Source organism: Dipodomys spectabilis, unplaced genomic scaffold (assembly GCF_019054845.1).
Source record: "Dipodomys spectabilis isolate Male_0828 unplaced genomic scaffold, ASM1905484v1 ptg000051l, whole genome shotgun sequence".
In the NCBI taxonomy this organism is placed as follows: domain Eukaryota; kingdom Metazoa; phylum Chordata; class Mammalia; order Rodentia; family Heteromyidae; genus Dipodomys; species Dipodomys spectabilis.
In genome coordinates this window covers 12,107,501-12,118,828 of record NW_024870728.1, presented here as the reverse complement: position 1 = coordinate 12,118,828, position 11,328 = coordinate 12,107,501, and the positions used below count along the sequence as shown (strand labels likewise).

The following is an 11,328-nucleotide window of genomic DNA, read 5'->3' as shown; positions in this document are numbered from 1 at the left end:
GGATCAGAGCTCTGGGAAAGTTCTTGGGCGTCAGTGCGGGGCGGCGACCCGGGATCCCCCAATCCACCGTGTCCTCCTCGGCTTCCCGCGGCGGGGCGCGCGGGGGCGGGGGACCCCAGCTGCAGACGCTCCCTAGGTCCTGCTTTGGAGGGGCGAGGACTAGGCGGGAAAGTGACGAAAAGTGAGGGGGGGGCTGGGCTGACCTTTTCTCTGCCCGCCCCCACCTCACCCCTGCCTGTGAACCCGCCCCTCCAGTCCTGCCTCCCGGGCCGGTCCCAGGGCTCCCCAGCCGGGGACTCAAAGGTGCCCGAGCCTCAGCCCGATCCGCGCATGGCTGCGCTGGGCCGCGCGAGTCTGCGGTGGGCGCTGCTAGGCCCCCGGGGGGCCACCCGTGGCCTCTGCCCGCATGGGGCCAGAACCAAGGCCGCGATGCCGGCCGCCCTCCCTCACGCGGCCCAGGCAGCCGCGGGCCCCGGAGCCCGGGCTGGCGACCCCGGGCGGCGGCGGCGGCTGCGCAGCCTGGAGGAGCTCCCCAGGCTGGGGAAGCTGCACACTTTCTTCCAGCTGTTCGTGCAAGGCTATGTTCTGCGAATACACGAGCTCCAGGTAATAATCGTGGGGCGGTGGGGGGGGGGCTGGTGGGATCTGGATCTGGGATCTGGGAGGGGAGAAGGGAGAGCGCTGGGACAGACACGCTGGAGATGAAGGAGATGTGGGAGAAGACGTGAACGATTCGGGATCTTCACTGGGCACGGGCTGAAGTGATGGTGATAAACTGGAAATGTGTAGGCAGAGCCCTCCTCCCCCCATGGAGACAAACAGTGACCGGAAGCAGGAGGGTAGGAGTCTGGGTGGCTTAGGGGTAACTTAAGGTGGACAAGGAAAAGGAATCTGTTTCAAAAGAGAACTGCCCGTGCTAGCGTATACATTGGAAGCAGATGTGTGTCCACTATCCAGTTCTTTACTGGTATTGGCTACCAGACTTCTTGATTCCAGAAAGTAAATTCAGGAAGATTACAGAGACTTCTCAGCAGTCTGCAAGATAAATTTCCCCGCTGGGACGGGGACATGTTCCCTAGGAAGTGAAAGCAAAACTAGGCAAAGGAGCTCCTGACTGTGGCCGCATTCAGGATGGAGCAGCAGGTGGAAGTTACACTCTCAGAAAGCCAAAGGGGGAGTTGAGGGAGGGGAAGAGGACTTAAGGATTGAAGGTCCAAAGGGCCAGCAGCCAGGGCTACCACTTTTGCCCCTGGGAGTTGGCAGCTGTCACTTCTGCTGTCCCTGTTGGGCTCACATTCCTAAGACTTGGGGGGCAGGGGGCAGGTGATAGTTACTGAGAGTTAAGCCAAGAAATGAGGGTCCCATGACCCTCTCCTACCCCATCCAGTCTCTAGAACTGTGAGTCAGGTGATTGCTGGGGATTGAGGGCTTCTCAGGGCTTTGCTCAGGATTAGCTGTATCACAGCAACTCCCCAGGAAATTCTAGATAGTCCTAGGAGGAGAAACAGGAAACAGGAGAAAGCCAAGAATGGGGTGGTGATGATTCCCAACCCCCACTCCCTCATTCCTGGGGCTTGAACACAGACTCTGGGCTCTGACACTGAGCTTCTCTTGCTTAAGGTTTGTGCTCTACCACTTCTGCCTTTCCTAAGTAGTTTATTGGAGATAAAGCCTGGGCTGTCTTTGAACTGCAATCCTCAGATCTCAGCCCCTCAGTACTGTAGGATTCCAAGAATGAGCCACTGGTGTCCAGCTGTGTGTGTATTTCTTAAAGCTTTTTTTCCAATCAGTCTCACTCTGTAGGACTTTTTTGAGCACTGCCCCTCAACTCTTCAGCTCAAGGCTAGTGCTCTACCACTTGAGCTACAGCGCCACTTCTGGTTTTCTGGTGGTTTATTGGAGATTACAGTTTCATGGACTTTCCTGCCGGGGCTGGCTTTGAACCTCGATCCTCAGATCTCAGCCTCCTGAGTAGTTAGGATTACAGGCGTGAGACACTGGCGGCCCGGCTGTAGGAATTTTTTTTTTTAAATAGGGTCTTGCTATGTAGTCTAGGATGGCCTCAAATTTACTGTTCTCCCGCCAGGTGTAAGCCATCTCAGCCCAGATGAGCAGACTCCAGGTATACCCTGAAACCATCCTGTTCTGTAAAGACTCTGTGATGAGAGAAACAATCTGGAAGATGTTTGGAATATTCTGGGGGCTCTCTTCCAGCACGCTAATACACATCACTGGTTTTTCCTTCCCACCTGAGACCTTCCTGTGCACATTTCTATTAGCAATCTCATCAGCACCCCTTAACCAATCTCTCATATCTAGGTCTTTCCCTGTCTCCTGGTCTTCTGAGCCTTCATCCAGAATTGCCCACCATGCTTTGTTTAGAGAAACAGAGCCTTTGCCTAGCCTTTTCGCTCAGACTTTTCCAGTCTTTGTTCATTACCTAGTTCCAAAGTCACTTCCACATTTTCAGGTGTCATTATTCCAACATTCTTTTGTAGTCCATTTTGGGTTGCTATAACAAAATGCTTAAGACCTGAGTGACTTACAAAGAAAAGCAGTCTATTTGGTTCATGATTCTAAAGGGTTGAAAAGCCAAACAACATAGTGCTTGTGTCTGGAAGGGTTCCCTGGGCTGTGTCACAATAGTGGAAAAATACAAGCAGAAGCATATGTGTGCAAAGAGGGAGCTCACAGCCTGGTCAGGAGACCAGGGAGGGACCAGGCATGTTCTTTTATAATAGTCCCTCGCCCCCTTGTTTTTTTTTTTGCCAGTCCTGGGTCTTGAATCAGGACCTGGGCACTGTCCTTGAGCTTCTTTGGTTCAAGGCTAGCACTCTGCCACTTAAGCACAGTGCCACTAATGTTTTTTTCTGTATATGTGGTAATGAAGAATTAAACCCAGGGCTTCATGCATGCTAGGCAAGCACTCTACCACTAAGCCACATACGCAGCCCCTGATAGTCCCTTTCATAGGAATTACCCGCTCTTATAAGATCTTTATTAGTCCATGATGATGGTTGCAACCCATTCACTTTCCTTTGGGTTTCATCTCTTTTTAAAAAAAATTTTATTTACTTATTTTTCCATCCTGGGTCTTGGACTCTGGGCCTGGGCACTGTCCCTGAGCTCTTCAACTCAAGGTGAGCGCACTACCACTTGAGCCACAGCACCACTTCCTGTTTTCTGGTGGTTAATTGGAGATGAGTGTTACAGACTTTCCTGCCTGGGCTGGCTTTGAACTGTGATCCTCAGATTTCAGCCTCCTGAGTAACTAGGATTATAGGCATGAGCCACCAGTGCCTGGCAGGTTTTATCTCTTAAAGGAACCGCCACATTCCAACATTGGGGTCCAGACTTCCAGTGTATGAACTTTAGGGGAAACAAAAGCAAGGTTCATGAAGTCATCAAAGCTACAGTTTCATTTTTCTGCAGTTCTTTTGGCTCTGCTGTCTTGCAGAATCTGGTTGCCTGGTTTGGCCTGGGTTAATTGCCCATCCCTGAACCCCTTATAAAGGCTAAGTAATGTGGCATAAGGGCTAAGTAATGTGGCCCCTTGCAGGTTCACCCTAAAGCCGGGAGTGAGGTCCTTTTTAGTGAAATCAGGTGTCTGCTGCTCACTCAAGAGGGAGGGATGGAACGGGTGTGGGCAGCCAACTACAATGACCTCTACTTCCTCCCTTGTCAAAAGACAGCACTAGCTGTTACTCAGTGGTACAGAACTCACCTTGCAATGCATGAGGCTCGATTCAATCTCCAGGGCCACAGAGCATGAGTAAATAAATTAAAAATACCTGCATTATCACACATGAAAATAATGAAATGAGCCAAGTGCTGGTGGCTTACACCTGTAATCCTAGCTGCTTAGGAGGCTGAGGTCTGAGGATCACAGTTCAAAGCCAGCCCAGGCAGGAAAGTCAGTAAGTCTCTTATTTTCAATTAACCACCAGAAAACTGGAAGTGGAGCTGTGTCTCAAGTGGTAGAGCACTAGTCTTGAGCAAAAAAGAGTTCAGGGACAGCACCCAGGCCCTAAGTTCGGGCCCCACGACCAACCTATCCCAACCCCCTCACCCCCCTTCCCCCAAAGAAAATGACATGAGTGTTGGGAAGCATTGTAGGACTCAGGGAATGGGTAGGGTCTGGGACATATACAGTTTGTGTTACTTCAATGGTACCAGTGCCTCTTTCAAGAGTGCTGGGAAAACAAGAAATGTGACCCAATGTTACGATTATATGTCAATTCCAATGACATCTTTATCTTTCAAAGATGCTGCTTCTGAGAACAACGAGAAGTTTCCATTCTGCAGCTGTTATTGGGACTACTTGAGTTGGGGCCCCTCCTATGGTCCTCCTCCCCCATACTCCCATGTATGCATTTCTCATTGTCTCGTGTTTCTTAATCATTTCTGGTCTATGTGGCTCTGAGACTGAACTAGGAAGTTCCGAGGTCTTTACCACCTCCTTTCCTTCAAGGCCAGGCACAATCTGAGGCATAGGGAAGGTACCAGGCATGTTTGTGAACAGTTGACACAACTGGTAATAATCTTTGAGACATTTTCTTTCCAACTCCCTGACCTGTGAGACAGGGAAGGAAAGATATGAGGGAGATAGCCAGACTGTCTTCAGTATTTCTAGTGCTGAAGTTAAATTTGGTCAACCAGTGCAAGTTATTTATTGTAATTTTTTATTATTATAGAGGTGATGTACAAAGGGGTTACAGTTACATAAGTCAGGTAAAGAATATATTTCTTTCTTTCTTTTTTCTTTTTGAAGCAGGATAACTTAAGGAAACAGGCCTGGTGAAGGCAACTCAGAAATATGATACTTAGAAACTTAGAAATGCTATCTTTTGCTTCAGAGAGAGACATCAGGATGTATTCCTTCCTAAGGGATGCATTTCTCATCCCAAGAATTAATGCCAGGTATGAGTAGAGCAAAGACAAAGGATCTATCTTTGCATAACACTGAAGCCAGAACCCCTGCATCGTTTACCCTATAAATAACCCAACAGCTCAAAAAGAGCTGTGTGTCTCTCTGGGTGTCTGTGTTTCTCTGGGTGCCTATGTTTTTCTCTTTTTTCTTTTTTTGGGGGGGTCCGGTCGTGGGGCCTGAACTCTGGGCCTGGGCACTGTCCCTCAGCTCTTCAGCTCAAGGCTAGTGCTCTACCACTTGAGCCACAGCACCACTTCTGGCCTTTTTCTTTTTGCTTATGTGGTGCTGAGGAATCGAACCCAGGGCCTCAGGCATGCAAGGCAAGTGCTCTACCACTGAGCCACCTTCCCAGCCCTCATGGGTGCCTATGTTTTTCTGTCTGTCTGTCTGTCTGTCTGTCTGTTTGTCTCTCTCTCTCTCTCTCTCTGCCATGTGTGTCTTTCTGTGAGTTTGTCTTTCTGTCTCTATCTCCCAATGAGAGCACCCACATTCTGCTAGTGTGCCCCTGCCCTTCTGCTTGCCTGCTTCGCCTGCTTTTTTGCTTACTCCATAAAGCTCTGTCAAGTTTGCTTACCACTGTGACTTGTCCAGAAATTCTTATTCTGTGATCGAAGTCAAGGACCCTAAGTGAAGAGCTTTATTAAACCTCACCTCTGTCAGGTAACATTTTCAGTCATGGGGCTTGAACTCAGGGCCTGGGCACTGTCCCTGAGCTTTTTCGCTCAAGGCTAATGCATTACCACTTTGAGCCACAGCACCACTTGTGGTTTTCTGGTGGTTAACTGGATATAAGAATCTTATGGATTTCTCTGTTTAGGCTGGCTTTGAATCTCAATCCTCAGCTTTCAGCATCCTGAGTAGCTAGGATTACAGGCATGAGCCATGGGTTCTGGGGAAGAGTACATTTCTTTTTGGACTTTACTCACACTCTCCCAGTTTTCCCCTCCCATCTCTACCCACAAATTGTATAGTTCATTTTCAACATAGTGTCTAGTTAGTACCACTGCTGCATTTGTGTTTTTTTTGTTTTGTTTGTCAGTTGTGGGGCTTGAACTCTGGGCCTGAGCACTGTCCCTGAGCTCTTCAGCTCAAGGCGTGCGCCCTACTACTTGAGCCACAGCGCCACTTTGGTTTTCTGGTGGTTAATTGGAGATAAGTCTCACAGATGTTCTTGCCTGGCCTGGCTTTGAACCGCAATCCTCAGAGGCTTGAGCCACCAGCACCTGGCTTTGTTTTTGTGTTTGAAGGATTGATTTCTACCCTGTTTTCCCAGCTGCATATAGATACTAAGCAAGCTGCCAAAGATAAGTGGAGATTGCCTGACTGCAGCTAGGCAATCAAAGTCTGGCTATAAACATTCCATCCTGGGCCAACTGAAAAGCCGCCCTCCCTCCCCCCCCCCCCCCCCCAATGGCTTTTTCATTAAACTCTGCCTCCTTGCTCAGACCTCATAAAATCCAGCTCCTGTCCCAGCTCTATAGCCCACTGGAAGGCTATGTCCCTCATTGCTCTATCTCAATAAACAGTCCTCACCTGTGGAAGATCGAGCCTGGCCTGTTTCCTTCCTTTCTCCTCCATTTTCCTGTTTATTTTAACCAGTACTGGGGTTTGAACTCAAGGCCTGACATTATCCCTTAGCTTTTCCACTTGAGGCCAGCTGGCACTCTACCACTTGAGCCAAAGCTCCACTTCCATTTTTTTAGTAGCTAAATGGAGATAAGAGTCTCTCTCATAAGACTTTCCTGCCTGCTGGGTGCTGGTGGCTCACACCTGTAATCTTAGTTACTCAGAAGGCTGAGATCTGAGGATCGCGGTTCAAAGCCAGCCCCGGCAGGAAACTTTGTGAGATTATTATCTCCAAGAAACCACCAGAAAACTGGAGTGGCTCTGTGGTTCAAGTGGTAGAACGCTCACCTTGAGCTGAAGAGGTGAGGGACAGTTCCCAGGCCCAGATTTCAAGCCCCACAACCAAAACCAAACCCCCCCCAAAAAAACAAAGACTTTCCTGCCTTGGCTGGCTTCAAACCTCAATCCTCAGAGCTCAGCCTTCTGAGTAGCCAGGATTACAGATGTGAGCCACAGACACATGATGAAGGGCACATTATTCAAGACTGACACTCATTAGCCAAACCCACAGACATCATTGTGTGACCTGGAGCAAGAAAATTAACCCTGATCATGGTATCACACAGATATGTATAAATAACCTATTCTATTTAACTGTTAATGTGTGACCAACAATCCTAAAACTTGGTAGCGTAAAACAAACACTGATTTTTGTGGATCAGTAATTGGAAACACCTGCATTTCATAGACCAAGGCACTCTGAAAATCATTTACCTCTGTTTCCTCATGGAGTCAGGCTTCAATTCAAATAGCTGGGACCGGTCAAGGGGAGACATATGTCTGGCCCTTAGGTCTGGCTTTTGGCTGCCATATCATATCTATTGGGGCCAGGAGCTTCAGTAGCATGAATGTCTGTCTCTCCCTCTCTCCCTTTCTCTCCCCCCCTTCCCCCTTCTCTCTTGGTGTCGTGGGCTTCTTCACAGCTTGGTGAGCTTAGGGTAATGATATTTCTCACTAATGCCAGTCTTGATCAGAGTGAATGCTCAAGAGAAAAATATTAGATATAGTTGAATTTTTTTTTTTTTTTTGGGTCCGGTCGTGGGGCCTGAACTCTGGGCCTGGGCGCTGTCCCTCAGCTCTTCAGCTCAAGGGTAGCGCTCTACCACTTGAGCCACAGCGCCACTTCCGGCTTTTTTCTTTTTGCTTATGTGGTGCTGAGGAATCGAACCCAGGGCCTCAGGCATACAAGGCAAGCGCTCTACCACTGAGCCACCTTCCCAGCCCCATAGTTGAATTTTTTAAAATTATCAGTAGTACTCGAAGTTTGGGTTGAGAGGGGAAAAATGGGGGACAACGGAAGGGATAATATTGATTAAGACATATTGTACTCTTGTGCCCAGTGGATCATGCCTGAGATCCTAGTTACTCAGGAGGCTGAGATTTGAGGAACATGATTCGAAGGCAGCTTGAAGAAGTTAAGTTCTTGAGGCCCTTATCTCCAATTAAGCACCAAAACAGCCAGAAGTGGAGCTGTGGCTCAAGTAGTAGAGCGCTAGCCTTGAGCATAGAAGCTAAGGGACAGCATCCAGACGCTGAGATCAAGCCCTAGGACTGGCAAAAAAAATGCACTGCACTCATAACCTGACATATGAAATTGTAACCTCCTTGCAACCACTTAATAAAAGAAAATTATTCTTTTTTTTTTTGGTCGTGTCATGGGGCCTGAACTTTGGGCCTGGGCGCTGTCCCTCAACTCTTAAGCTCAAGGCTAGCACTCTACCACTTGAGCCACAGCGCCATTTCTGGCCTTTTCTGCTTATGTGGTGCTGAGGAATCGAACCCAGGGCCTCATCCATTCAAGGTAAGCACTCTACCACTGAGCCACCTTCCCAGCCCCAAAATCATTATTTTCACCATTACACAGTCATTGGCATTAGATGCTCAGGGATGGTGCTCTACCACCTAAGCCATTCCTCCAGTCCAGCATTTTACTGGTTAATCAGAGATGGAGTCTTATGGACTTTTCTGCTTGGGCTGGCATCAAACACTGATTCTCCAGACCTAAGTCTCCTGAGTAGCAAGGATTACAAGTATGAGACACCAGCACCCAGCAAAGTCACTGCTTTCTTAAGCCTCAGGCCTAGAAATGTCTGCAGAAGCCATTTCTCACTGTTAAGGGGGCAGATGTCAAAGAATTTGTAGCCATCTTTGATCCCCCATGCTCTTTTCAGAGGATGCAGATGCCTAGGGAGAGGAATCAGTAACTATTGGTATGGACTACTTGGTGTGAAAGGACCCAAAACTATAAGAACAAACTTGTATAGAAGGAAATCTCATCCAGGCCTTGGAGAAACCTGGTAGAATGTTCTTCTCTGATGCTCTTCCCTTAGGCTAGCTCATTCTGTTGGATAGTGAGAAATTAATGCTGCCAATGTTTCATTATGTGGCCCTCCTCTTCTGCTTTTTGTAAGGTCAGCCTTCGTTCAGTACATGTTTTGTTCTTTCATTAACTGGGTCAGTTTTCTTCTCCATCACTCATGCTGCCATTATACCTTCTACCCTTCACTTATCCTGCCTGTGTGGGGGTGTTTTTCAATATTATCCTTGTGGTCAAGGAAGATTAGAAAAGACACAAGTGTCCCAGAGTAGACTAAGTTTTGGTACATGCGTATGATAGTGTTTTAAGTGACCTTAGAAAAAGAGTAGATGCCAGGCACCAGTGGCTCACGCCTGTAATCCTAGCTACTCAGGAGGCTGAGATCTAAGGATTGCAGTTCAAAGCCAGCTTGGGCAGGAAAGTCGGTGAGACTCTTAATCTCCACTAAACCACTAGAAAACTGGAAGTGGCACTGTGCCTCAAATTGTAGAGTGCTCACCTTGAGCTGAAGAGCACCCAAGCCCAGAGTTCAAGCCTCACAACCGACCAAAAAAAAAAAAAGGAGTAGGTGGGGCTGGGAAGGTGACTCAGTGGTAGAGTGCTTGCCTTGCATGCATGAGGCCCTGGGTTTGATTCTGCAGCACCACATAAGCAGAAAAGGCCGGAAGTGGTGCTGTGGTTCAAGTGGTAGAGTGCTAGCCTTGAGCTGAAGACCTGAGGGACAGTGTCCAGGCCTAGAGTTCAGGCCCCATGACTGACCAAAAAAAAAAAGAGTAGGGTGGGGCTAGAGGCTTGGCTCAGGTGGTAGAGTGACAGCCAGTGAGCTAAAGCAGCAGATACCAAGTTTGAGTTCTGGTCTTGGACAAAAAAGAAGAAAGAAAAAGAGGGGGGGAGAAGGAAGGAAGGAAGGAAGGAAGGAAGAAGAAAGGAAGGAAGAAAGGAAGGTAAAGGAAGGAAGGGAGGGAGAAAGAGAAAAAGAAAGAGAGGAAAGAAAGAAGAAAAGAAAGAAAGAGAGAATAGGGTGATCTAGCTTAGTACTAGTGGCTCAAGCCTGTAATTTTCTTTTTTTTTGGTCCAGTCGTGGGGCCTGAACTCTGGGCCTGGGCGCTGTCCCTCAGCTCTTCAGCTCAAGGCTAGCGCTCTACCACTTGAGCCACAGCGCCACTTCTGGCTTTTTTCTTTTTGCTTATGTGGTGCTAAGGAATCGAACCCAGGGCCTCAGGCATGCAAGGCAAGCGCTCTACCACTGAGCCACCTTCCCAGCCCCAAGCCTGTAATTTTCAAGTGAGAGATTATCAGCTGTGAGCAAGAAAGCCCAGTGTGAGCAAGAGGCCTGGGTTCAAGCCCCTATAGCCACACACACACACACACCCCACATGTGATGATCTATTATATTAATATGCATTGCTTACTAAGACTTCAGAAGAAGGCAAGATACAAAGTTATATAATGTAACATTTATGGATTCAAAAGAGTAGGGGTTTATGTGCATATAAATTGGTATATTCACAAACTGTCTTTGTAGAACATTTCTTAATTCTGAATATTTCTTAATTCCAGAGGATTAGTTATACACATGTCCTGTTGAATTTTCAACACTAACATATTCACCATAAGAAACACACAAGCAATCCTGCTTATTGGAAGTCCAAATGGTGCCACTGACTGGGTCTGATCTCAGAGCAGATCATGTAAGACAAAGTGAGGGACAAGGAGAAGCCCGGAATGCTGTTAATTATTTAGCACCTCCTGTTGCTTGGAGATGTGGCTTCCACTTGTATGAGGGGTCCCAGTAACTGGTAACACTTTGACAGGTTGGAAACAGGACTGCCCCAGCTGCACTCCCCGACCTGTGACCCAGAATGGGCCTCTGACATCTGTCAGCCAGTTTAGGCAAGGTCAGATTTCTGTTTAGCCAATGCCCTGCAGCTTTCAGTGCCTGCTTAGCAGACACAGCAAAACAGTGCTTGGCCTTTGTTCCCTTTGGTTGTCACATCTTCTTGGTGGTTGTTTTAGTGTTGTTCTGCTAGGCTAAGAGTTCCTAAGGAGCCCACCATCACTAAATAAGTTTCTAACTTAGAGACATCTGGGAATGTGGTTTAATGGTAGAGTGCTTTCATAGCGTGCATGAAGCCCTGGGTTCAATTATTCAGTACCGCATAAAACAGAAAAAGCTAGAAGTGGCATTGTGACTCAAGTGGTAGAGTGCTAGCCTTAAGCAAAAGAAGCTCAGGGACAGTGCCCAGGCTGTGAGTTCAAGCCCTAGGACTGGCAAAAAAAATGTAATTGACAAAATTTTAGATGGATTTTGGGTGATATTTTTATTTGTGTGCCTGCCAATCCTAGGGCTTGAACTCAGGGCTGAGAACTGTCCTTGAGATTTTTTTACTCAAGGCCAGCTTTTTGGTGGTTAATTGGAGATTAGAGTCTCACAGACTTACTTGCCCTAGCTGGC

General features: G+C 47.8%; 1 protein-coding gene across 1 annotated transcript in view; it reads left to right on the top strand.

Annotated features, from left to right (window-relative positions):
* Nucleotides 1–284: 284 nt before the first annotated feature.
* Nucleotides 285–11,328, top strand: part of LOC122107505 (sterol 26-hydroxylase, mitochondrial) — a 35,483-nt gene continuing 24,439 nt past the window's right edge. Inside the window, exon 1 of the mRNA XM_042679273.1 lies at nt 285–606. Within this exon, the coding sequence (XP_042535207.1) occupies nt 331–606 (276 nt within the window). The 5' untranslated portion in view covers nt 285–330. The remainder of the gene's footprint in view (nt 607–11,328) is intronic.